The following is a 27,877-nucleotide window of genomic DNA, read 5'->3' on the forward strand; positions in this document are numbered from 1 at the left end:
AACCAATCTCTCCCTCTCTCCGGCATGTTTCCTAAAGCTGCACATGGTTACTGTCCAAGGTATTATTTTCTTCTGGTTCTATAGCAAAGAAGCAGCATGTTATAGAGGGGTCTTCCTGACACACCAGCTGTGCCCACAGGGGTTCCCAACAGTGGATTAGTCTGCAGATTTGGTGACTGATTTTGTGTAAACAAACCAGTATGGCTTCTTGATTGATGCTCTGGATTCTGATGAGTCATTGCAATACATGCCAAGTTTGAATATTCAAACAGATGAAATACATTCAGTCTCAAGTCTCCACAGTCATCTTTATCTAACTGACCTGGGCTGACTTTACAGAATCAACATGAAAGGTAAGCAATGTTTCTTTTTATTGATTCCTACTATGACTAATACGTTATGGTTTTCTAATTCATGTGAGAAGCACTTGTAAATCACTGTGAACATGAGCATGCTGACAGCACATATGCAAGACCCAACTCTGAAGGTCTAAAGAAAGCAGGGACCTGTTGATGTTGGATGCGAGTTTGTCGTTCTGTTACTTTGAAAGCAGGATACATCATGCCGTCATCCCTCTCAGCTTGACACCATTTGCTGTTGAATTTTTAGTTAAACTCTTAGATAAACCACACTGATGGGGTAGCACTTTAGAATAATTTTCATTTTCTTAAAAGCCAAGTGAGTTCTTTTTTGAAGGGAAGTGTGGATGTGGATCTGCATCCGTTGGTAGGATCTTTAATTTATTGGAAACATATCCAAGGTGAAGGTCAATTTTTCACTCTTTTAATGCATAATCCAGAAACTCATGAAAGAGCTTGGCTCCTAATACATTCCTCATGCAGTGAGAGATGTGCGGGGAGTTCTTCGTTCTTGGTGTGGGCAGCAGGTGTGGAGCCAGAGCTAACCACACACACACACACACACACACACACATACGTTCCCTTCAGCTGTTTTCCCAGGATCTGACCAATGCATCTATTTGTAATTGGCAGATAGGTTCTTCTTAATCTTGATTACATCTAATGAAACACACTTGCACGTCATATTTGTTTATAATTGAACACAGAAGGACCCATTTAATGGTCAAAGAAAAAAATGTGTTTTGTTACGTCTAATGGTGCTGTCTTAAAAAAACGTTTAGCTTCAGAAAACGGACTGTAAAACATCTGAGAACATGTACTTTCATGTAATAAGGGAAACACATGTGTGACTGTAAACATGACGATATCTAAAGAAGGGAGTAGGGGGGTGAGATTCACCTACAGTTTTCAATAAACTACAATATACAGTATGAATGTTTTCAATTACTCTCCATTGAACTCTAGAGTAGAACTGTAATTTTTAAAATGCGTGTAAAGCAGTTGTACATCAACCAGAACTGTAGAGACACTTGTCCACACATACGTTCCCTTCAGCTGTTTTCCCAGGATCTGACCAATGCATCTATTTGTAATTGGCAGATAGGTTCTTCTTAATCTTGATTACATCTAATGAAACACACTTGCACGTCATATTTGTTTATAATTGAACACAGAAGGACCCATTTAATGGTCAAAGAAAAAAATGTGTTTTGTTACGTCTAATGGGGCTGTCTTAAAAAAAACGTTTAGCGTCAGAAAACGGACTGGAAAACATCCGAGAACATGTACTTTCATGTAATAAGGGAAACACATGTGTGACTGTAAACATGACGATATCTAAAGAAGGGAGTAGAGGGGTGAGATTCACCTACAGTTTTCAATAAACTACAATATACAGTATGAATGTTTTCAATTACTCTCCATTGAACTCTAGAGTAGAACTGTAATTTTTAAAATGCGTGTAAAGCAGTTGTACATCAACCAGAACTGTAGAGACACTTGTCTTTATTAGTTGTGGTTGGGTTTCTGCGGTTTGGAAAGACCCTGCCCTCTGCCTATGCTCCACATCTCTAGTTTCAGGCATTTCTGTCTGATGGTTTATACCCACTGCATACATCTGGTCACATAATACCACAGAATACTGGATGTTTCCTGTTTTGGTGCTTTTCAGCAAAGTGTATCCATCTGAAGGCACTGGGCAACCTCCTGGACCCACAGTTTAGAGATCATGCCCACCACGCCAATTCGTTCTTTGGGACATCAAAGCCCCAGTTCATATTTGTTTATAATTGAACACAGAAGGACCCATTTAATGGTCAAAGAAAAAAATGTGTTTTGTTACGTCTAATGGTGCTGTCTTAAAAAAACGTTTAGCTTCAGAAAACGGACTGTAAAACATCTGAGAACATGTACTTTCATGTAATAAGGGAAACACATGTGTGACTGTAAACATGACGATATCTAAAGAAGGGAGTAGGGGGGTGAGATTCACCTACAGTTTTCAATAAACTACAATATACAGTATGAATGTTTTCAATTACTCTCCATTGAACTCTAGAGTAGAACTGTAATTTTTAAAATGCGTGTAAAGCAGTTGTACATCAACCAGAACTGTAGAGACACTTGTTCAGCAAAGTGTATCCATCTGAAGGCACTGGGCAACCTCCTGGACCCACAGTTTAGAGATCATGCCCACCACGCCAATTCGTTCTTTGGGACATCAAAGCTCCAGAAGTTACCCCTGAGAACCCCTCACTCTTTGCAAGATCTGAAGGATTGGGTGAATCCTCTGAAATCTTAGAAGGTGCTGAAGAAATCAACCACAAACTTATGACATTGTGAAGTTCTGAAAGGAGATATCATCTTAAACCCTGTTGTCCAAAGAGTTCTCGACGCTTGTGTTGTATTAAACATTTCTCTTCCTTGCTGTATTTCTGGAAAAGAGGATGAGCTGAAGGATGCCTCATAACAAATCACATATTGTGTGAATTTTTTTTTTAATACGTTGACAACCACATCTTGGTGGATTAAGTGCATCTTGGTGATCAAGTCTTTGTACTGGTCTCTGACAATATATAATTGTCTCCGATTGGTATTTACATGCCACCATTGTGAGTCATATGGTTTTAGTAATTCTCACAGTGTTTCGAAGACCCAGAATGAAATTTTAGCCTTTAATGTCTGGTCAGGGCACAGATGTGTTTTCATAGCTGGTTGCCAACATACTGTACAACATCTGCCCAAGTGGACTGATTTACTTATATATGTACACCTGAGATAACCGATGTTTTAAGAATGTATCCTTCTAATGCTACCTAAATTACATCCATGCTGATGTGATAGGGTCAACAATTGCTGTTGGTTTTGAGAGCAATCAGCAGACATGGCCAGATTGTGACCTTTAAGTGCCATTTACTGTATTATATTGTTGCGCATATAAACTTAAGGTTCCCTGTTTGTTTAAACCTTACATCATGCAACTCAATTTTGAAAGCACACAGATTGTGACTGCCCACCCTTTATAAACATTGGCATATTTACCTTATGCTCTTAAACTTCTAGAAACTTTCCATATCCTCCAGATCCTTGAATGACCCAGCAAGCTAATTAAATATCCTGCCTCTTTCATTAACTTTCATACTTTTTATGTTTACTTCTGTTGACCCAGCCATAGTGCTTTTTGAAGGTTCTTGGCTTCCTTGTAAGCGTTTTCAAAGGGAATGCAGACATCCAGGCCAGACTGAAGGCACCCCTCCTTTTCCTCTGTACTGTTGGCAACACTCACAAGACCCACGTTTGCGCCTGCTCCGAGCCACCTGTGTAGCCAGGACTGGTGGGGAAATGTAAAGTCTCCACTTTCTCCCTCATCAAGCTTTTGCCCCTTCTAGCACTCTGGCTCTGGCAGACCTGACCTCAGCGGCTTGAGTAGTATAAACAATTGGCTCCAAGATGTGCCCGGGGTTTGAAAAATACAGACCCACGATTTAAAACAAACGGAAAATTAAGCAGGTGCGAACTCCCTGAGACTGTGATGTTGAGGGATGTTATTTTAAAAGTGCTTGCTGAAAAGTAGTGTCTGATAAAGAGAAAACAAGTTGATGTTTAACAGCATTGGCAGTGATAACTGGCATACCTCCAGTAACAACTCTTTACCTTCAGTACCAATCCAGTGCCCTGCAGCTGCAGGGTGTAGAGATGTTGAGTCACCATTCCTTGTTGAAGTTTGCTCCTTAACTCTTGTCCTTTCTTCTCAGCCAGGAACACAGTGCCACATTTTCAGATTTCTGCAGAGAATTAATGCCCAAATAAATTTTCAAAGCAGACCCTGGCTTGTCTTCAGTGAGATCATGACTCTCTAAAACATGGTAGATTGCAGGCTTTCATAGAGACTCCCCAACATTTTCATGCTTTTTGTTGTGTATTCCTTTGTCCCATGGAAACTAGTATGCTCTGTTGAATATGGACGATCTTGGAGACCACATAAAACATAATGACATTGGTACTCATAGAACAAGATCACACAGAACAATGACCTAACCAGATCATTCCTCATGATAGAGTTTTGAGACTTTTTTTCTATTATTGTTCCTTGTTCATAAAGCTTCTTAGATGTTCTGATGGTGTATTATATAGTCCAATAGCACTTTATACAATATTTTGGTTGTACTTCAGCAGGTAGTAATCAGCTGTTTAGTTTACTGACTGTCATGGGTGGCTGCAATAAGTGGAAAAAAAGCTTATCCCAGCTAACCCTCTGCTGACAATGCTTTTCCAGATGTTATAACATTCATCCTCTGTTCTATTTTTAGCTACGTCCTGCACCACACACAGTTTTTTTTTTTTTTGTGGCACTTAGCCAGAACAGCTGTGGTTTTTCCCACCCAAAGCATGTTGTGTACCTGGTCAACCATCTCTTTGGTGTTGCAGGCAAAAAATAATTGGCCAAAAATGCAATTCATTTATTTAATTATTTAAAATATGTACTTTGTAAATAAGTATCCACTGAAATAAAATAGAAATATGAAATAAAATAAATAAAACATACCATATTTAAAGAAATAAAGACAATTTAATATGCCATTAAAAACAAACGCAACCTGGGCTCATAAACTCAAAAGAGCCATAGTAAGGGCCCTTTTTGGCATATGTTAAGAGCATCTCTGACATGCAAAATATTCCCAGGCAATTTTATTCCTCCTGGGAGGAATAAATCCTCCAAAAGATCCAATCAAATTTAGTAAAAACACTTCCTTCACCAATTTTGTGCAATTGTGCTAATATATGGTTCTTTCCAGCAGTGACCTCATCTAGTACGAATAGGTCCAAGTTGACTGGTTTTTGTCTTAAGGCCGAGTGCTTGCAAGCAGGTCTTGGTATTTCAACTCTCTTATGATTTATGTTTCCTGTGATAAAGCCAGAGTGTGTGTGTCATTCCCCAGGAAAAGTTTGTTTCAATCTATTGACCTTAATTTGTGAACACATACATCATCCCTGCTGCTTTTTTCCTCTTTTACAGATAGCTATAGTGGCTACGAGAACCAGCTTTTTAATGGTATGTGGAGTCTTTTTCTTTGTTCAGTTTTATTTGAGCCCTCTTGATATAGACTTATAAGACCAACTATGTGTTTAATCCCTGCAGTGGATCTAGATGTCCTCTTATAATCTCCTGCAATTAAAGTCTGAGACCTGACATGTTGAAAATATGATGGTACAATGTTTTTTGTTCTGTGCAGGAGGTAGATGTTGAATCTCAAAGGGGAACTGTGTTTGATTAGACAATACGATGAACGATGATTTAATAGAATCATGATTGCTTTCAAGTACGATGTTATAAATTGTAAAGTCGTGATTTATTCATGTTTTGTGCAATCTCTCTTTGTAGAGGAGGACTTGACTGGAGAAGAAGAGGAAATTCCTCCCTTGAGAGGTTAGAAAAATTCATCTTTCTTAAAGATTATTGCTCTCCTTATTAATGAGGCATCACGGAGTACAAAAGATGGAGTTCGTAAAACAGAGTTAGACAGTAAGCTGAATGTCTCGATAAATATCTAAATTTGAAAACTTTGAAAATGGGCTCACTTTAAAGTGTTCATTAGTGTGTTTATATGTACATGAGTCAACATTTACCCACCACTGTTTTTTGAGTGATTATTGTACATCTGTTTTAAATGTTCAGTTCTTGACAAATGTTCAGTGTTTAGAAAAGCTTCATTTACAGAATTTGTGAGCTCAGTTGAATTATTAGTCACATCCAATTTGAATAGAGTCTCTTTTTTTCAGGCACTGCTGTATATTTGAATGTTAATAGTCTTTTTAATGTTGATTTTGGGATCAAGTTGTAATTTTTTTTTACATAAGAGTTAGGATAGAATGGCTAATTTGTGATAAAGTTCATATCTGGAGGGAATACCAGGTTTCTTTATGAGAACTGAGAGTGTGTGTGTGTGTGTGTCCACAGGAAGAGCAAGAGGAGGAGGATGTATGAAATGTCAGCAGACACATTCTCTTCAGCTAGCTGTCAAAATGCTCTATGGCTTTTTAGCTTTGCTCATCATTGCAGTGGCTGTCTTGGCATCCCTTGGTAAGTTTTCTTGCCACTACAACATCCATGTTTGCAACACTTTTTTTTTTACATTAAGTTTTTTATTTTTTTATTTTCATTCTTTAAAGTGACACCAAAGTGAACAAAGCTGAAAGGTAGATATAAATGCTTGATCTTGAATCAGCAATCAGCATTTTCACATGAGAAGACACATTGCTGGGGGGAGTCAGTTATGGGCCAGAGAAAGGAATGTAGGGCACCCCAATTTTCATCCTACAAACACATGGTTACAACATGCAGTGATTGATTCGGCATAATGCTCAAAGTCAACAATTTCCAGATTTAATAGTTAGAAGTAAGCCAAAACCTTGCCCAAACAATAAATCTCACATCATGTGTGATGTTAGATGCCAAATCTGAATCCTTTGCCCCACTTACAAGCATGAAAGCACAACAAAAGTCATTAGTGAAAGAACTGCAAATCATACCTACAATATATTTCACCACAACAACACCCCCAAGTTTCAAATGCAATGGGAGCTTCAACAAGAGCTTCATGAACATTGTCCCGGTGGCAGGATGTGATACTACCATGTCAGCCCACAACATAGTTAAACTGTGGCTAAACAAATCAAGAAGAATGTTGTTTGGTTTGATGAAATATATATGATGACAAGATGATGGTTTCATTTAAAGAAAAAAACAGGCCTAACTACTAGATATTTCAGAATGATGCCACATACACATCTGTTTCATATTGCTGTAACTCCTCAAAAATGTTGTTGTATAACAAGCAGTTATGTGTGTAATATGAATACTATTATGTTAAGGAATTTGATGTAGGAAGTAATCTGAAGTTTGCACAAAGCAAGTTGATCAAGCAACACAAGTATCCTGTTTAGTGACAAAAAGTCAATAATTTCCTTTTAGCACCTTTTTTAAATACAGCAGGTGACATGCATTCATACAGCTGGAATATAAATTACAACCACAAATGAGGTTCCGTTACAGTTTACCAGTCCCCATAGTCCAAGATTAAGTCTTGGTGTGTGAAGAAAGGTTCTGGACACATTTATTCTCTGAGGAAACAGAGATCACTTAAGATGGGTTTACCGTTCCAACAATATTATGCAATTTCACATTCACATTTTTTGCTTATAAGCAGATATGTGTATCAAACATTTATTATTTATTTTGTTTGTTTGCTTGTTTCACATCACCTAAATTTCTAAAATAATGGTTTTAATATCAATAAATTTGTCATGTCAGTTTTCAGGAGAGTTGACAACTTATCTGAAGAAGAAAAATTTAGCCACAAACAGATTTCCAAGGTCCAAGAGAGCATAAAAGGTAAGAATTCTTATTTTACAATACATGCATTTTGGGAACTGGTAGGTATCATAAAATCGACAGCGGTGTTATTTCAATATGATTTATATACTATTATACTTATTTCTGTTAGTTGACAAGGCAATAATTAACGTTAAAGTTTTTTATCTAATATTTTTATAGGCTTTATTTAAATTTGTATTAGTTTTAGTTATAGTTAACAATAAAACACTGATCTTCAACAGGAAAGTGAAAATGCAAAAAGAAAAACTTGTTCTCACACAGTTGCTTGTTTAAAATGGGCCTGCTAAATTTATCTAATTTGTTTGTCTAATCTCTCGGTTCACTTCCTGTGGTCGGTGAACCCCTCAGAGAGTAAAACCTCACGAGGAATCATTTATTACCAAAATAATGGCCTACAAAACAGCTGTGCACACAGAGTGCTCAGTCTGTTAAAACAAAACTGCATTTTCATGCAATTTACAGTGTATTTTGTGTCAGTGGGACAAGCGATTCACTGTTTGGTGGTTGTATTGCAGATATCAGCACTGTAAATAACTATTCCAACTGCTTAGATGTTGCACAATATCAAGAGGAGATTGCCAGACTGAAGAAAGAGTATGAGGAGATCCAGAAGACGGTACTCAGTCAAGAGCAGCAGTTGGACCAGGCGACCCAATCTCAGCAAAGGCTTACACAATCCAGCAACAGAATGACTAGAGACCTCCAGTCCTTTGGAATTATCATCAAGCGTGTAAACCAGTCTCTGGGTCAGTACCTGGATCAGGTAACTGGCTGGCAGGTTGTCATCAATGAAATGGATCAAGGGATGAAAACCCTTGTTGAGGATCGATATGATTTGAAGGCCACAATGCAACAAGTCAACACTACTGTCGCCCTTAGTGCGTTGTGGATAGGTGCTCTTCAAAGAAAGGCAGAAGAGGAGACCTTGGTGCTTCAAAAAATAACAGCGGACTGGCAGAACTACAGCAGAGTTTTAAGTGCCCTGAAGTCCAATGCCAGCGTAACCACACAGACCATGAGGGCTATTCAAAATGGTGTCTCTGCCACTCACCAGCGTATTAGCATGAGTTCAGAGATGGTGCATGACCTCACTCTGCAAGTCATGAACCTTCAGATGCAACTGGACAATGTCTCGTCTTACATTGATGAACACGAGGAGAACATGCATGACCACCAGTACCATGCCAAGTACTACGAGAACCGGACCGGGGAACGATTTGTGACTTTGGATGCAAGAATGAAGTCCATTGAAATGGAGATCGACACACTCTCTTTCAGCTTCAAAGCAACTATCAGCCATGTTCAGAGCATGTACCAATACATCAACCAAGAGAGTTCCTCTTGCCAATCCAGACTGAACAGTCACACGGAAGATTTGCAGAACCTTAACAACACAGTCTTGCTTCTCCTTCACCTAGCTGACACTCTGAGAATGCAGTACATGATGCTGAATGTACGCCTCGATGCTGATGTGAGGAACCTATCAATGGTGATTGAGGAGATGAAGCTGGTAGACACCAGTCATGCAAAGCTGATCCAGAATGTCACTATTCTGAAAGGTTGTTGTCTACCTTTAGTGCAGAGTTCCTCAAATTCAGCCCTGTAGGGTCACTAAACTGCAGAGTATTACTCCAACCCTGATCAAATTCTGAAGACCTTGATTAACTTAGGGTTGGGGGCTAACCTCTGCTGGACAGTGGTCCTCTAGGGCTGGATTTGAAGACCTCTGTTGTAGTGTCTAATAGGTTCACTTGCATGTTCTTTAAGTGTCTAAGTGTCTTTTTTTCTGGATTCTTTATAGGTGTGTCTGGTCCACCAGGTCCAAAGGGAAATAGGGGAGAATCAGGAGCCAAAGGACCTGTAGGTGTAACGGGACCGAAAGGAGACTGGGGACTTGCAGGGAATCGTGGACCTCAAGGACTTAAGGGTGCTATGGGAATTAAGGGTGATCAAGGTGTACAAGGACCTTCTGGAATGAAAGGTGGGCCAGGACTTAAAGGAGAAAAAGGGTCTTTAGGGCCACCAGGGCCTCGTGGTGAAAAGGGACAGAAGGGTGATATGGGGGCTCCTGGGAAGGATGGAATTCCTGGCCCCAAAGGACCGGCAGGTATCCGAGGGCAAGCTGGACTCCCAGGGGTACATGGACCTCCTGGACCAGTAGGAGTACAAGGCCCTGTGGGACCACCGGGGCCACGTGGAATACCTGGACCACCAGGGAAGCCTGCTCAGAGTTCATGAGCAGATAGACATAAAACTTAAAAATACCCCAAATGGTGATACACTGACTGCCTTTCTGGACAGAGTGATGATGGTGGTGGTAAACGTCGACTTGGCAATCTCTCTCTAAACAAGACGATGGTGGGGACTCTTTGGTATCTTAGAGGCCCACGTATACATTCCCCAAACATGGAGCTTGCAACAACAATACACTTTGTATAGGCTTTCAATATTCCTCAAGCACAATTCTATACAGTATATTGAGCCACTTCACAAAGTTTCTTGTTTTAACAATGGTTACAGAGCCAGGCTGCTATGCAACCATTAATTGTACTAGGTACCAGCCATTAGACTCAATCTTTTGCCAGCATTAGCATATGAACTCAGATGAGACTGTGCTTTATTGCTTTTTATGAAGTTTATTTAGTAATGCTGCATTTGCCTCATAATCACAGAACATTCAGAGCTGGTACTCTAAAACATGATTTTTATTATGAGTTCAAGTAAACCAACTATTTCCACTCATTAAAGGTACCATAGGTACAAGTTTATGAAACACTGTGCGAAAAATTCAAATGAACACATTTTACAGTTGCTGGCATTGCATGAAATTGCAAAACCAAGGCAATGAGCAGTGTGAACTGTACAGACAAATTTATTCATTGATTGGCAATGTGCAACATTACGTTTTAATGTTCATATTGGTTTGATTTCCCAATTTGTAAATATAGAATTTTAACAGGTGTAATTTTATGTGTTAATCTGTTTAATGTGTTTTTGAGGAGGACTTCATGATGTGTTAGCATACAGTTTATTCTCTTTGCACAACAAAGGGTTATACGAATGTAAAAAAAGAGGGGGCCATTTTTGTTAAGCATTTTTTTCAAGTTCACTAACCAAGTATTTTCCATTTTCATTAATGCTTTTATCATTTCATAGTGAAATCATGAAACAAATGTATATAATATGATTAGCTATCTACCCAGCAAGCACAAAATATTTTTATAACGTTTTCACATTGCAAAATTTGCGTTCTAAAAAAAAGTACTAAACTGAAACTTTGTTTTATTAGACAAAAAATAAATCATTTTGGAAACGTAGAATATCTAATTGGTAGGTTTCTCTTCAAGTAAATGCAAAATGTCAATATAATATGTTTTACTACAAAAGAAAAATCATACCAAACTGCATCATTTGTTTTTATTTTATTATTAAAACAACTTGTGCTGGCTGGGTAAAGAGACTTTTTTCATCAATCAAACGATCAAAATCACAATCAAAAGTGCAGAGTTGAGATAAGATCTACTTGATCAAGAGCCAATTTAGTGACATAACTAATTCTAGTATGTTTCATCTCTCGACGTACAGTACATAAAGGCAATTAGTTGTTTTGTCACAGCTAGTGTTAACTTTTCTTATTGCATCATGACTGTAAGTTCCAATCAGGAAACAAACTATTAGCATTAGAGAGGACAATTGACATTTGAATGTGGTGTGAGGTCCCTGTGATGTAATTCCCCATTCCCTTTTGCTTCTTTAAGAAATCTGTTTATTCTTCAATCGCTTTATTTCTTTCTCAGATTCGTTATTGTGCAAATTGATCTTCAGCCTTCATCTCCAGCTTTCTGTTTATGATATAATCTGCATTTTTGATCTAGAAAATGTGGGTACCAAACAATTTTTCAAAGGAAATTGATTCCTTGTTGGAATGAAAACGTAGTTGTGTGGGAGCCAGCTGAATTGATAAACCCGAACAGCCAAACTTTTCAAGCTTTCTAATGAGTTCCAGTGGAACTGGATTTTGGTTGCCTGTGTGTTGTTATGTGACTAGCTTTTGCAAGTGTTAAATAGGAGAGAACCTAGGAGAAATAAGATGTCTACCCACAACATTAGGACCCTGAATGAATTTAGGTAAGTGGATATAATGTCATGCTCTAGGGCTTTTGCATTTATTAAAGGGGTCATATGATGCGATTTCAATTTTTCCTTTCTCTTTGGAGTGTTACAAGCTCTTGGTGCATAAAGAAGATCTGTAAAGTTGCAAAGACTAAAGTCTCAAATCCAAAGAGATATTCTTTTTAAAAGTTAAGAGTCAGCCACACCTACCTAAAACGGCTCGTTCTAACACGCCCCCACATATCTACGTCACTATGTGGAAATATTAGCATAATGCCGCCCAAATGTGCACGCAAAGAAAGAAGGCTGGTTTCAGGAACGGCAGTAGTGTTGATGCAGCCATGTCAGGGAGACGCTGTGTTTCAGTGCGAAAGCAAAAGCACTTTATTTGGCCTTCCGGAAGTAGATGCAATTAGGAATCATTGGTTAAGATTTATTTACAACAGAACAGCACAACCCAGATGTTCGAATTTGTGCAACGCATTTTATGGACGACAGTTTTTTTTAACCTAGAAGAGTACAAGGCTGGCTGTGCACAAAGGCTATTTCTAAAAAAAAATTAATAAATGGTCAATTCCGACTTTACTATGACAATCTGGCGCTTCTGAATCTGCGACTGTAAGTATATTTTGTTACTAGTTTAAGTATTTGCTATTAACTGTTCAAATGCGGAATTTTGCGCAGCGCAGAGTAACGCGTTGTATGTGTGTGTGTGTGTGTGTGTGTGTGTGAGGGGAACAGGGTCACATCACAGGAGAGTGAACTGCCTGTCAGAAATCATAGCACGTCAGCAGTCTTAACCGCGGCTTGTGTACTGCATCATCACTGTGTCTGTCACACGACTCTGTTGCCCTTTCGGGCTTGAACTGACGGTAAAACTAACGACATTATTAACTGTCTTGATATTTACTTTGAAAGCTGACGCTCGCGATTATGGTAAGGGGCGTTACATTTCCAACGCGTGCTTGTGGTGTTCGGCCAATCACAATGCACTGGGTCAGCTGGCCAATCAGAGCAGACTGCACTTGTCAAAAGAGGGGGCTTTGTAGAAAACGAAGCATTTGAGAGAGGCGGGGCATAGAGGACCTACAATAACGTACAGTATTTGAAAAATAATGTGTTTTTTGAACATTAAAGCATGTCAACATATTCTGTTACACCAAATACACAAAATAATGATCTTTAAAATAGCATCATATGACCCCTTTAAGTTATGAATTCTAAATAACAAATAATAATAATAAAATAGCTTGACTGATTGAAGAAAATGTGAGTGATGATTGCCAAACACGCTGACATGATGCTGTAGACACTGGTACCAGCTGCTAAGTTGCAAAGGTCTTGACAGTTTGTATGGAAAGCAACCCTAGCAGAAGTTTGTATTCTTTGGTTTCAGCTTGAACTTGTATGTATGCAGTGCAAAATAATACTGGGCATATACTTGCATTCCAGCTCTCCCATATTTGCATGTGTAAGAATGGAACTTAATGAAACACCAAGTGTAGTATGACCACCCAATACACTAGGAAATAGCGTGCAGATTGTGTTGCCCATTCATGAGCACTTACGCCTGGTTGCTCTCTCGTGTCCTTAGGCCCCGAGTGTCTGCAGCTGGCCTGAAAGTTTAGGCCATCCTCTATAATGGTGCATGACACTTCAAGGAAGTTTCCTGTTGCCAAAGAAAACATGATGACCTCAAGAACAGGTCAGAGGTTCTCATTAAACCAAAACGTTACGTGATTCTTCAATGGTTAACACCTCAATATGCTAACTTTCCAAAGACGTGTATTTACACCATCAATCAAAGCTGCTGAACGTAATAAGCCAGGCAAAGTAATAATGTTCAAAGTTTATCATCAAAACACACTCAAGCGCTTGATTTGACACTTCTCTGTTGTCAGAAACCGATTAAGCCAAATGCATTTTAGCCCAATGTATCATTAATAACTCACATTAATGTGTGTTGCCCCGGGTTCAAACTCTGATCTGCTGACACAATGACAGAATTCACTCGGGAAGTCATGGGCTGTGAGAAAAATCTGTCTCTCACCTCTTCTGTCAAAAACAGCGCTGCTCTCCTACAATGTATGAAAACAATGTACAGCAGATACTTATTTCTTATGCTTTAAGTTTGGAATTTAAAAAATGAAAAGCTCGAGGGTGTCATGTTTTCCCTCTCCTGAATAACATATGACTTGCCAGAGTAAACTGCGCCAGATGTTGAGGCCAATTTATTTTTCTTCCATGCGGAATTCATTTCACACAAGCATTTTCTCACTTAGATATTTAATAAAATGTCTGCCACAGCAAAGGTAATGTCGAAGGGAGAAGTACACTAGAGTAGTAAAGATTTTGTGCTAAAAGCTATAAAACACATTTTATGACTTGTGACATTATTATTGCATGGAATTTGATTTGGAGACTGAATTTGTCTTTGATATTTCTAATGGTATGCCGTTAGGACATGGTTAGGTTACGATTTAAACAAGCAACTGCATTACATAACAAAAAAAAATTGTAAAGGCTCTACAAACAGATTGTCAAAAACGTCTAGACAGCCGTTGGACTGTGTTGAAGTGCAACTCATTTTAAACTAATTTTAAATTACTTCAGGGTGCAATTTAAACGCTGTTGTTGTGATGGCAAATCTGAATAGTTTATATGGAATAAATGTTAAAAAATAAGCAAGCTTCTGAACATTTGCTTTAAAAATTACAATGTTTTGAAAAGAAAATGTTTTACTTTTTTTTTTTAAAAGAAATTAATGCTTTTTTTCAGCAAGGATTCATTAAATTGATCAACAGTGTCAGTAAAGACATTTAAAGATTAACATTTAAAAGTTGTTTTTTAAATGATCTGTTAATCAAAGAAACCTGAATCCAATTTCCACAAAGATATTAAGCAGCACAACTGTTTTCAACATTGATAATGATTTAAACAAAATAATTATTCTTCCTTGAGCACCAAATCAGCATATTAGAATGATTTCTGCAGGATCATGTGATACTGAAGACTGAAATAATGGCTGCTGAAAATTCAACTTTGCCATCATAGGAACAAATTTACACATTGAAATATATTAAAATAAAATAAAATATAAATTAAAATATATTCATTTTAAATGTCAATAATAAGCTAGTTTTACTCTTTTTAAACAAATAAATGCAGCCTTGACGAGCATAAAATGCTTCTTTCAAAAACATTTTAAAAATCTTGCCAATGTATCAGTGAGGCAGAGTATGTGTTTTGCAATGAACAAAAATACTTTTCTATGGGAAAATGTGGTTTAAGTAGTATTCTACACCTATTGTCTGGAAAAATCTAAAAATTCCTCTTTTTTTGGCCAAACTTAGACACATCAAAAACAGCAGAGTTTAGACTTGACATCAGCACAGATCTGTGGATGTTTTATCAGATATATGTCCTTAATTGGAAATGATGGACATTTTTACTTGTTTGTTGACGTTTGTAATCCTTATAAATAATAAATCCGTAATCCTTCCAAAGATTTCCCAAACAGCATGGCATTGCTCTTTTAATAAAGTGACCACATGTATAAGACCATTCTTGACTTAGTGCTGTTTTTTTAGTATGATTTTGTGATGAAGGACATGGTGAACATTATCTAGAGTAATTTCCTTGCACAGTTGTACTACATTATTATTGTTTCATTTTCACTTCGCAAACGGTCTCTTTAATTGCATCAAAAGGGACGCACAGCACACCTCACGAAGTCACCTGTAAGGTCATGAAAATATATTTTGACAACATAGCCAGACACTGTAGAGATCCTGTACAACATAAATTTGTGGTTTAGTTAGTGCTCAGGGAACTGTAAATTACACATTAACCTTAACAGACTATAAACCCAGACGGCAAGCTGACAGTTAATAGTCTCAGTGAAAGGTCTTTTTGGAAAAGTGACAACCTGAACAAAACCAGGACCTCTTGACAGACCTGTTCAGCGTCTACATGGTGGCCATAAAATCTTATAATCAAATCATCACAGTGGATGAAATTCGAGAGGGAGGGATTTTTTGTTGCATTCTCATAACCGTGGGATGAATGTGAGGTGTGAGTGAGATAATGACAAAATACAGGTGAAAAGTTACTTGATTGCATATTATCTTGTCAGTCAACACAAATTGGCTTCAGCTTCAGTAATTAGATTGTAAACAACTGTCTCACTCAGGCATCACCACATGCGATCATGTCTGATTCAAACAAATGAACTAATTTGCATAAACTTGAAGAGCATTTGCCGTGATTCTGTTTTAGTATATAGTAATGTAAATGATCTTATAAACATGATAGTATTAGTTGCAAGGTGACAGGGTCAACATATTCTTTAAGCTTAATTTAATGTTTTTAATGCCTTTATCCTTTATTGACATCAGTCAACCAAAAAAAAAAAAAGAAAAAAAAAGAATTGTCATCTCATTTCTGAAGTCCACCACAAGCCACTGATTAGCTTCATACATGAAATAGGTTTTCTTTGTTTGTTTCTCTTAAATTAAATGATCCAAATAATTGAATTGAAATTGCTGCAGAAATAGTTTGAAATCAAACCAAATAAAACATGAATATTATTTGGATTTCATTATACAGACACACTCAAGAGACTCCTTATTTAAACCACATGGAGGAGGAAATGCTTCTCTCCAAACAAACGGCATCAGTTTGGAACCTTTGGCAGAGGGAATGGTGTGATGTTGTGCATAAAAAAAGAAACTACTCTGGTATGTCAGTAAACAAGGGTGGGTTGGGTTTCATAAAAAAAAAATCTTCTGGAAATGGCAGTTAAAACCTGAGTTCAACTGAAGTGCAGGCAAAGGGCTTAACATCAAATTCTAATAATATGGAGTTATTCCAGATCTCTATTCACAGAAGGTTTATATGTGTATTTATTTAAAGTATTTAGATTTAAATATAAAAGATATGCAGTATCTCACAGAAGTGAGTACACCCCTCACATTTTTGTAAATATTTACAAAAATGTGAGGGGTGTACTCACTTCTGTGAGATACTGTATATGGCTACAGTTACTTGACCTTTGCTGTGAAATGTTTTGCTCCTTACAGGTGGTCTTAAAGGGTCTGTAATTTTCTGACCTGGTTTTGGGGTCACATGCCGCTCTGTTTTGCAATCTGCAAAGCGTCTTTGAAGTGTGTTTGCAGCAACAGGTTCTCAAACTAATTTTCCTGCTACGCTTGTAATTAAACTGTACTTAGCAAATTGTGAATACCAATACAAGTCAAATGGTACATTTGATTAGAGTTTCATTATTTTTAGATGAAAAGCGTTCCAAAGAAATCATTGATTTATTGGATAAAGACAGTCATTTTTGAATAAAGTCCCCACGAGCCCACTTATCCATGTGTTGTTTTCATCAATCGGTGGCCTTGGAAAGTCAGAGTTGTTTCATTTGAAATAATTTGTGAAGTGCATGCATGAAGAAAGCCAAGGGATGTTCATCTTCCAGCCGTTCAGTCCAAGAGACTACATTGTCTAAGCAAGAAAGCATTTTCCAATTAAATACACTTTATTTTTCATTACAGATTACACACACAGCATAATTTTTATTAAAAAGTTAAATTGCAAATGCACATGAATGCACATCAATATTGTAGTATTTGTTTTGTCCACCTTATGGTTTTTTAACAACAGCATGCATGAATTCCACAAGTTTGTGTAAAACTAGCATCTGGTAAAAAAAAACCTTCGTGATGATTTTTTAAATATAATTATAATTAAAGGTATTCTTTGCTGAAGAGGTTTTGTGCAATCAGGCCCTGTTGCTCATGTTATCCAAAATGGTTTTAAAGGCAGAAACTTGAAGCATGTTTTTGCAATAAACTGATTGCTTTATCCCTTAATAATCCAGTGAATGCCATTTCCACCACAAAATAAAGAAATAAAAAGGGCAATTGTGACTTTTTATCTCACAATTCTGATTTTTTTCTGTGAATTCTGAATTTACATCTTGCAATTCTATTCCTGCCAAATAATAAAAAATAGAAAAGGTAATTGCAACTTTTTATCTTGCATTTTTGACTTTTTATTGCAATTGCAAGTTTATATTTCACTATTCTGACTTTCTTTTCAGAATTGCAAGTTATATTGCGAGTTTATATCTCTCAATTCTGACCTTTTTCTTAGAAAACAATATTTTTTCTCACCCAAAAAATAAAAATTATGTAATGATTTACTCACCATCATGTTGTTAAAAACATGTATGGGTTTCTTTCATAAGATTAAAAGAAGATATTTTGAAGAATGTTGGTAACAACAGTTTTGGTTCCCACTGACAAGTTTATGGACAAAAAATGCAATGGAAGTCAGTGGGAGTCAACATTCTACAAAATCTCTTCTTTTGTGTTCTACATTAAGAAGAAAGTCATACATGTTTGGAACAATATGAGGGTGAGTATGTGATGACAGAATTGTCATTTTAGCTTGACCTATCCCTTTAATGTGTTTTATCTAGTGTCCCTATATCATCTGTAGTTTTCTGTTATGCTAACATCTCAACCCTATATTGTATTTTCCTCTAGAAGTGTCTTGACATGAGTCCAACCTCCCTCCAGCATAGCAGTGGCTTTCTGCTATAGATTTATCAGCAGTTTTTGACTGTTTTGCGCCACTTTCTCAGTAATCTAATACATTGAGCTCAAATACTGTTCTTCTGCCAATCAGATTTTGCTCTGAAATTGCACTGCATAACATGACAACATCATCCGTAGTGTAATATACCCCAGCTGTTTCCCTTTACATGCTACTTTAACATGCCATGTGAGTGTTGAACATAAAATTAAAGCAACATCAGCTCTGCCCTCCTTTTCTTGCCCCTTCTTTACCTCTCCATATGGTGTTTGAAAGATTTTGGGTGCGTCCAAAATGTTCACCTCATACAATGATTGTAATATGATTTTCCACTGCCCTGCCTTGGTGCAGAGGAACCCGCAGCTGTAGTAACAGCCCCTGACCTCCTTCCCAAATGCGGGGGCGCCATCTGGACCCTGTTAGCTCTACTTGCCAGTCAAGTCCTGTTCCTCCCAGAGTGCTCCTCATAGGCAACCGCAGATGAACAACTCAGCATAAAAGCCAAGACCCTCCTCTTCGTCCCACGCCATGCTGCAATTTTTCTCTAATCGTGCTTGGAGGACGTCTCGAGGAGGCTGCATCTGCTTATATGCTCATTTATATAAACGCCCTCACTGTCTCCATGCAGTCTCATGTGTTTCATTGTTTGCATTTATGATAACTGGATGGAATGACAACTCTAGGCATGCCAAGTGTGATGCAGGGCTCTGTTCTGCATGATGTTTATGTTACATCACATGTAGGTTTGTTTGTCTATATAATTGCTTACCTCCAGGTTGGTCTGTTGATATGGAGTAAGGTAATAATTGTGATCACTTATTTTTTTCTGGTTATTCTATGCTTAGTAATCAAATAAATACAAATAAATAATAAAAGTAAATAATTGCATAATTATAAACACAAATAAAAAAATAAATGGACATGCAATATTTATTTGAGTTTTTTATTGAACAATTTTTTTTATATCTGAACTAGCACATTGCACAGGAAAAACTAATATATAATTGTCAGTTACCATAGAAGAAAACATTTGCCTGCTGAATGCTGTGATCGATAGAATTAAGCATTATAGTCAAGCAATAATGTGTCTGTATAATGACATATTTAATTTGATTTTATTCATGTTCTAATTGTTCTATTTTCCAATCATTTTGTTCAAATAATTTTGCTCCTATGTGTAAGTTCAGTAATTTCACTTGAATGGCAATGAATATGTTCTTTTCATTGCCATTAAAGTGAAATAACTGAACATAAATATAGGAGCCTGACAAAAATGCTCATTTTAGAAGAAAATGGCACTATATATATATATATATATATATATTTGTTAGCATTTTATATAGATATATACATATGACAATTATAATAAATTTCAAACAATATAGTACATTATTGTAACATTGTTACACTGCATGTTTATTTCAGTATCCAGTTACATCTCAGATCAAGATGCAGTTTTTTTTTTAATTCAGTTTTGTGTGCAAATACTTTTGCAGTGCAATTAAAGTTTTGAGGAAGGAGATGGAGTTAGAAATCATAGCTAATATAATTTCTGGTCTAAGCTGAGTGCATTGTATTGTTGGATGCCACACAGTGAGTCCTGTTATGCATTTATGCATTTACATATGAATTTTGGCAGATGCTTTTATCCAAAGCACCTTACTTTGCATCTGATCACTGCACATTGTATAATGCACATTTTGGTAAATGTAGTAAGTCATCTGTCATATTTGTTCAGTCTTCTGCAAAAACAAAGAGGGTGAGGCATTCTGTTCAGAGAATGTAAAATGCATGGAGGCAGGCATGATTTCCAAACATCAGATTTCCAATTTGACTATTGTTTCCAAAATTACGAGGAACGATTTAATGGGTTTTCTATGGTCACCTTGAAATAAGAACACTTTATAAGCAATGTGGTTAAATGGGCAAAACAATAAAAATACAGACTGTACTGAGTCATTATACAAGACAAAACGGGCCATTTTTCCCTGCGCTATTTGACAAGGTTCATGCAGTGAGACACTGAACCAGTTACTGAGTTGAAATAGTAACTAAACTAGGCCACAATAAAGCAACTTTATTTCACAATAGATAAAAAATAAACAAGCTCATTTGGACAAAAAGAGAATGACTTCCAGACCACAAAGATTACACTGACGCCTCCCTCTGACAGCCCCTCAACCGCAGCCTCATTCTGGGACTGAAACGCCATCCCTCTCCAGACTCCTTAAAGTGTTTTGCTGTGAGTGTCATCGAGAAAGCAGGGGACTATATAGTGCTTGATTTGCATTTGCCAGTGATTTCGATTGACTCAAGAGGCAGATCTAAACTCATGAACTCTTCTGTGCACAGTTTTGAGAGAGGAAACTTTCACCATATGCAATGTTTGTAAGTGATGTTTTATTTTGGATGCGTTGCTGATATCCTTTGCTGTTGAGCTCCATGGTTCCTCCTGGGCTTGTATTCAAAGATCCAGAATCATATGGCCGAGCTCCCAAGTGAATTTCAGAGCATTATGACAGCGCCAAGAGTTTTTTGGACTGATGGTGAGCATCACATGACCTTGATTTAATGGCTCCCTCAGGTGCAATCCACACATATTCTCCAGCTTTCCGCACATGCCTGACCTGCTCTGTGTATTCCCTACAAAAATGTCTCTGAAGAAGGAATTTTTGCTTTGCTCTACTTAGGATTGTTGAACTTCCGACCCGACTGTGGAAATGCTGTTCTAACACTCTGAAGTTTTTGTTGATATGAACGTTGAATTACAAATAACAATAGCCTATATATATATATATATATATATATATGCATACCCTTATGAAAAAGAAGTACACTTTAGAAATGAGAATAGACTTCAGAAATGTAAGAGCATATTATTTGTAATTAAATTAAAATGGATTTTTAGTTCAAATTATACATTGAACTTGAGAATGACCATGTTTAATACATCTTCATGCGTAATTTTATAATTATGTCTATTGTCTTTGAAATATGAATTACGTTTATTTCAAAATGTACTGACAAGTAGTTATGGTAAACTAAAATTTGAAAAACCTTAACAACAACAACAACAACAAAAAAAGATTTTAAATTGAAATGAAATTTAGAAATGTTTCCTTGGCAACTAACTGAAATAAATAAGTTTAAGTTGAATTACTAAAACTATAACTGAAATAAAATTAATTAAATCTAAGCAGAAATATTAAAAATAACAGAAGCACATGACAAAATGACTAAAACCTAAAAGAAAACTAAAGATATAAAAATAAAACTGAATTCAAGAGATTCATAAATACAATAAATAATACTAAAATAACACTGGTTTCTAGCTGATCCAAGCTAGTTTAGGTGGTTGATATGTTTTCTAGTGTATTCTGATGCAATAAACTTTTTTACAAGCAATATTCATCAAAATGATTTCATTAATATAGGGAAATAGTTGAGCTTTGTTTTTATTATACATTTGAATGGCCATTAATGGAGAAAGATGTTTTTTTTTCTTCTTTCTGTCAGATGCTGTAGTTACAACATCTACCAGCAGGGGCTAACTAACCATGCTAACGAGCCATACCTCTAATCAGTCACATCTCTAAAACATGATGACAGCAACAAGCAGGTTGTGTGCACTGAAGGATCACACACCAGACAAGCAGCTGCTATTGAGATGAATATTCCTTTGACGTCCTTCTCACAACTTCCTTATCTACCAGCCGGTAAACAACATAAACCAGTTTGAACCAGCTAATAAGAAAGCAGGTACCAAGTTTTGAAAAACATCTTCCAGCTTAAGCTGATTTTAGCTGGATTTTCTAGCAGTGTTGTCAAAATAAAAGCAAGGTGAGATAAGGGTTTGACTGGAAATCTTCTGCTGCTGGTGTAAGCTCTGTATGTGTGCCAGAGGAATCTGTGTTGTCAGCTGGATGGGTTGAGCAGATCAGTAGGTCACATCTCTGTTGATCTTGTCTAATCACTGTGTCAGGGGCCTCTGGAGTGAATCAGCAGAATGCAGTGTGTTGCCGATAAGTCAAGCACAAATTAAACCTCTAACTGTACCCATGGGGAGTGATCATGTGTTATGAAGAATGAAGCTGGAGAGATGCTCTCCACTGGGTTCTAACCCCACAAATGAGGGCAGAAATCTCCTCTGGTTAAAATATAAAGTTTATAATTTCTGTAATTATCGTACCTTATGGTTGGAAATGGTTGTAGGTATTATGCAAAGATATTACTGTAAAGAAGAGCTAAAACAGTTGATGCATTTATGAATTACAGATGTGGCTTGTTCACAAAGTAATCTCAGATTTGTTTTTGTTGAACTGTAGAATTCATATTTAACTTTTCCCCTGTGGAATTCATAATAGCTAAATGATGTTATAATTACATTATTAAAATCCAAACGCAAGGGTTAGATTTAGAGTAGAGCGTATAAAATATTATTAGATCAGTATAAAAAATAATAGAAGGTGGACAATTAAAATAATTGTGTTGTTTTTAAATGTATACTTTTTTTCATATGACATGAGCCAAACTTGACCTTTGGATAGTTTTCAGGTCTAATGAAAATAGTAAAATGAGTCTTTTTGAAAATCAGACAGCTATTACTGTAATATCATTTTAAAAAATACACCAATTACCATGACAACAATTAACTTGCAATCAATAAAAATGTAGGGGTCTGTAAGACTTTTGATGCTTTTAAAAGAAGCCTGTTCTGCTAGGCTGCATTTATTTGGTCAAAAATACAGTGAAACATTAAAATTGTGAAATATTATTACAATTTTAAATAACTGTTTTCTATTTTATTATATCTTAAAATGTAATTTATTCCTGTGATGGCAAACCTGAATTTTCAGCAGCCATTACTCCAGTCTTTTAATGTCTCATGATCTTTCAGTAATCATTATAATATGCTGATTTGTGAAAACTATGAAACATTTTTCATAATTCTTTGATGAATAGAAAGTTCAAGAGAACAGCATATTTAAAATAGATTTTTTTGTAACAATGTGAAAGTCTACTGTCACTTTTAATGCACCCTTGCTGAACAAAATATTCATTAAAAAAGAGCAAGTCCTGAAATAATTTGCATTTTTTTGAAAGAAAGTGGTACCACAATACAATGATGAGAAGGCCTGAACATACTTAAAATTATGTCTCCACTTTCTTTACAAATTAAGTTAGCACTTCATAATCATGACCCTTTAACTGTTTCTGTTGTTTTTCCCAGCGGTTCAGAAAGCAGCACTTTATCTCATTGTTTGAGGTCTTCTCATTCCCCGACAGTGCAGGAACTGTTCAATCAGCCCCATGTGTCCTCCACATTGCCTCACATCACAGTGGCTCATCTCCAGGCCTGTTCTTCTCTGCACCCACTTTATGACCTTGTTTGCTTTTGTTAAAGGCTCCAGCTGGCCCGAATGAATCAGGACATATGCAAGCCACACTCAAAACAGCTCTGACAAACAACTTTGAATTGTGTGCCATTATTGAATTAATCTGATTAATTTGCAGTATATTTACTTGTCTCCACAAGTAAAATGTATGTGCCACGGGCGTGACAGTATGATTTAATCATTCAGACAATGTAACTCCCAAGTTTAAATCCAATTTGCTTTAATACAAGACTTGCTTTTTGTAAATGAGTTCCTGGAAAGGTCTGTGTTATAATAGTGCAGTGCCACTGGCTTGAAAAGAATGTGACTGAATCTTTCCTATAAACAAACCAGAAACATCCTGCCAGTGAAGGACATCTGAGGTCCAGTCCAAGGTCATATTTTCCAGCTCAGCCTTGGACAGGAGACGCCTTTGCAGAATAACTTCTTTCTTTTGTGTCTGTCTGTACCGCAACAAGTGTGCTAGCTCTTTAGGAGGATGTGGTCTGTCAGCTGCTTTCAGACTCTTGAAAAAAAACTCGATTTCTGATCATTCAGCCACAACATAACATTGTCAGTGATATTATTGTACCAATAAATTGATTTGGATGGGTCTTATTTTACGGTATAAAATAAAATAAAAATAATTCTGGTATAGTAATTCAAATTTTATATTTTTTTTATTTTAAAAATACAAATTAATAATTTAATGTTTCTTGGTAAAACATGGCAAAATCACAAATAAGGGTTTCAAGCTGTATTTAGACCTTTAGATGAGCAATTTTAGTAAGCATTGATAAAATCTCATAAAATAAATAAATTTAACGAAACAGCTTGTGTAATATTTAGTTTGAGGTTCTTAATCACCGTGTTCTTTTTAAATTGTTTCAGAGCCTGTTTTGTATCCTATTGTGGATGTCTTATACCAACAAATTATTTGTTCGATACAATGCTGCCATCTAGTGGATATTATGGCCCAGGTTGAATGGAAGAGATCGCCAATTTGACTTGTCGGTAACGATATTTTACTACTGAAAGCTTGAACAAAGCAATAGTCACAATATTATGTAGTTCAGTTCTGTAAACTTTTTAAAAAATATTTTAAATAATTTACCGCATTTTAATGTAATGCTAGCTTCATCCAAATGCCATGATTGCTTTCATATGGAACTGGAAATTTAGGGGAAAAAAGTTCATATTTTTGAGCTTTGCTCAGAGAAGTGTATTTGTAGAAAGTTATAACAACTGAAGTGAACTGAGAAAGTCAAAGATTTATTTAGTTTAGGACATCAAAAAAGTTTAGGCATTTGTCATTCAATGGTATCACTCCAAAAAGGTTTATCATTTACAAGCACAAATACCCTAAAGGTCTTAGTGTACACATCCATTAACATATCTCCACAGCGAGTATCTTTAATTCATCCAAAAACATCAACAACATAACTGTTTAAAATACAGAATCAGCGGAGATCTTGAAATTCTTCTGGTTTAAATGAGCAATCTAATCTATCTTGTCATTTCATTTTTACATACTTTACATATTGCATTTGTATTTTCAAAGGAATGACAAAAACAACTGCTCTAGAATGGTCCTGGCATTGTGCTTTATAGGCACAAGTACTGTTTCTTATTGATGGCTCATTTCTGCTGTCTCTAGTGCACGCTTCCCTTCCTTTGACAAATAAGATATTGTGGGGGAAGATGTCGGTTCTTATTAATCGCAGATTAATTCCTTTACTTTACATGAAGTCATCCGAATCATAGTCACCCTGCAGAAAAAATGATCATATCATGTCATAAAAGAATTAGTGTCAATGCTCCGCAGAATATTAAGCTCTAAGGATGTATTACCTCATTTGTGGTCATGTTGTCACTCTTCATGAGTGCTGAATAATTCCTACAGGAAAGTAGATGTTACAAGTAAGTACACAAAATAGATGCCTGTACCTGTAAATAATACGTCTCAAGGACTGATTCTGATGTACAAAGGTTATTTTTTATTATATTTATCATTTATGCATCTACAGTAGAGTCCAAAAGTCTGAGACCACTTTAAAGAGTGATTTACCAAATAGAATTTATATATATATATATATATATAAACAATAGGAATTCACTCAAACTGTTATGCTGATAATATAATTTGTAATGACTTTTTTTTATTGAGTTAGAAAATGCAAAATAAACGCATTTCGTTAGTGGTCTCAAACTTTTGGACGCCAGTGTATTTTTCAAAAATTAAAGGGATAGTTCACTTTTAGTTGCTAGGCCCCACTGACTTGCATAGTGTTTTTTTTTTCGCATACTATGGAAGTCAGTGGGGACCAGCAACTGAAGGTGAACTATCCCTTTAAATGTTTGTGTAGAGGTTATAAAATGCATAATATGCTCAACATTTTAACAATATGCAGCACCTTAATTCTTCTGTCTCTTTTTTCTTCTTCATTTCTTCCTTCTCCTTTTTCTTCTGCTCTTGTAATTGTGTCTTTTTCTCGCTTCTTTCCTCTCTGTCCCGGGACTCCTTCTCAGCAGCAAGATCAGGATAGCGCTCCTCTTTTGTTTTCTCTAGTCTGTTGATGATTTCATTGATTTTCTTTTCTACTGCCACAATTTTCACCTGTTGACATTGTATAGTAAATGGATATTTATACAGAATTTGCAGTTATTTAGAAGATTTCAAAGTACTATATTAATACCTGAGCAACTTAGAATCACACAGACTTTGTTCAGACAGGCAGCAAATGGTATTTTTTGGCACAACTTACTCAGATTAGTTTAATTTCTGTCATTTCAAGCTGATGCATCCTAATAAAAGTTCTGGATCAGAATTGGCTGCAGTGTGAACAAAATCATAGAGTTTATCTCTCCTCATACCTCCTTCTGCCGATGGAAGCCTATCTGCCCGACATCCATGTCTGCTGTTTTTTTTAGATTGCCCCACGGTGTGTAGACAACATTAATATTGTTCATTTTGCAACCTATAAATAAAAATACATTTCAGAAAATCCCTTAAATAGCATTGTTAACAAACAAGTTTGGATGTTTCTTGTAAAGAAGCATTACCTTGAATGCTGTTGTTTTTGACCAGCTGTGTACAGTCAACCAGGACTTCTTTTGGTATCTCTTCTATCATTGTACCCTTTAATTGTGAACATAATAAATGTAGAAAATATAAATAAACACAGAAATATTATAAATAAAACTGTAGGTTAAAATATGATACACTTAAAATATGATACCTTGGGCATTCTTAGATATACATGGGCAGATGAGAGCTTGTCCACATGGAACCTGGAACACACACATTCATTGCACTTGAACTAATATTTCACAGCGGAGCAAAACTAGAAAATAATAATTCATATGTGGTGGCAAACAACAAATAGATTTTTGTTCTCACCAGATATCTTCAGGCCATCCATATTTTATAAGATCTTCATCTGTTGAAAAACAAAAAGTTATTAATGGTCTGACAAGCAAAGGGTGAGGGTGCTGGAAAATATTATTTATAAGGAATTCGGTACTTACTTTCATGTTTATCTTTGCCCATATAGATGGTATAGGGCGGTGAGACAACTGTAAAAGAGAAGCATTAAAAAGCAGTTTTTGTTTGTTTGTTTATTCTTGTTACATATCTGAAGACACACCGAACCTTCAACAATATAATCTCACAATGTCAAGTTACTGCGTATTGCAGTTTTGATAATCTTTCTTTTTGTTCCATGTTGTATTATTGTTAGCATTATAATTGTTTCGTATTTAAACTGTCTTTGTTGACAACATAAACACTGTTTTGCCTGGGCACAGAAAACACACAATTCACTACTCACCGGCGCTTATAAAGTAAAACACCATCTTTTTACGCAAAGACGCAACCTTTCAATGGTCTCACTATATGTATTCAACAAAACATCGAGCACATCAGAGGTAAGTAATAACCTGTTTCAGAGGCACATGTGATGTGCACCATCTATTCCGACCACAACAGCAACAAGCAGCGCTTCAACGACGTGATTCCCGGTGAATGAATC

The 27,877-nt window shown here is 36.4% G+C and overlaps 2 protein-coding genes across 5 annotated transcripts; one reads left to right on the forward strand and one right to left on the reverse strand.

Moving 5' to 3' along the window:
* Nucleotides 1-27,334, forward strand: LOC107716757 (scavenger receptor class A member 3-like). 3 transcript variants are annotated; one of them, XR_001637250.1, is made up of 8 exons: nt 1-353; nt 5,377-5,412; nt 5,743-5,787; nt 6,319-6,441; nt 7,672-7,752; nt 8,271-9,314; nt 9,557-10,512; nt 27,324-27,334. XR_001637250.1 is itself a non-coding variant. In XM_016523308.1 (7 exons), the coding sequence occupies exons 1-7, from the start codon at nt 347-349 to the stop codon at nt 9,991-9,993; spliced, it is 1,773 nt and encodes a 590-aa protein (XP_016378794.1). In that variant the 5' UTR covers nt 1-346; the 3' UTR covers nt 9,994-11,006. The 3 variants fall into 3 exon arrangements, 2 of the variants coding, with proteins under 2 accessions (XP_016378794.1, XP_016378806.1); XM_016523308.1 differs by lacking the exon at nt 27,324-27,334 and having other exon boundaries at nt 9,557-11,006; XM_016523320.1 differs by lacking the exon at nt 27,324-27,334 and having other exon boundaries at nt 8,307-9,314; nt 9,557-11,006.
* On the reverse strand, nt 25,113-27,877 carry LOC107716775 (coiled-coil domain-containing protein 25-like). Of its 2 annotated transcripts, none has more exons than XM_016523331.1 (9): nt 27,786-27,877; nt 27,375-27,422; nt 27,247-27,286; nt 27,086-27,137; nt 26,910-26,985; nt 26,721-26,824; nt 26,261-26,463; nt 25,698-25,743; nt 25,113-25,615 (listed from the first exon to the last, which is right to left on the reverse strand). In XM_016523331.1, exons 1-9 carry the CDS (start codon nt 27,814-27,816, stop codon nt 25,586-25,588), a joined length of 630 nt encoding a protein of 209 aa, XP_016378817.1. In that variant the 5' UTR covers nt 27,817-27,877; the 3' UTR covers nt 25,113-25,585. The 2 variants fall into 2 exon arrangements, with proteins under 2 accessions (XP_016378817.1, XP_016378824.1); XM_016523338.1 differs by having other exon boundaries at nt 25,114-25,615; nt 27,677-27,859.

The sequence above is a fragment of the Sinocyclocheilus rhinocerous genome, unplaced genomic scaffold, assembly GCF_001515625.1.
Source record: "Sinocyclocheilus rhinocerous isolate Xijiao unplaced genomic scaffold, SAMN03320098_v1.1 scaffold1874, whole genome shotgun sequence".
Taxonomy (NCBI): Eukaryota; Metazoa; Chordata; class Actinopteri; order Cypriniformes; family Cyprinidae; genus Sinocyclocheilus; species Sinocyclocheilus rhinocerous.

Coding starts and splice junctions, on each gene's coding strand:
- LOC107716757 (XM_016523308.1), top strand. Junction 5,413..5,742: donor CGAGAACCAGCTTTTTAATG/GTATGTGGAGTC, acceptor CTCTCTTTGTAG/AGGAGGACTTGACTGGAGAA. Junction 9,315..9,556: donor GAATGTCACTATTCTGAAAG/GTTGTTGTCTAC, acceptor GATTCTTTATAG/GTGTGTCTGGTCCACCAGGT.
- LOC107716775 (XM_016523331.1), bottom strand. CDS start 27,816: ATGGTGCACATCACATGTGCCTCTGAAACAG. Junction 27,287..27,374: donor GGGCAAAGATAAACATGAAA/GTAAGTACCGAA, acceptor GTTTTTCAACAG/ATGAAGATCTTATAAAATAT. Junction 27,138..27,246: donor GGATGGCCTGAAGATATCTG/GTGAGAACAAAA, acceptor TGTGTGTTCCAG/GTTCCATGTGGACAAGCTCT.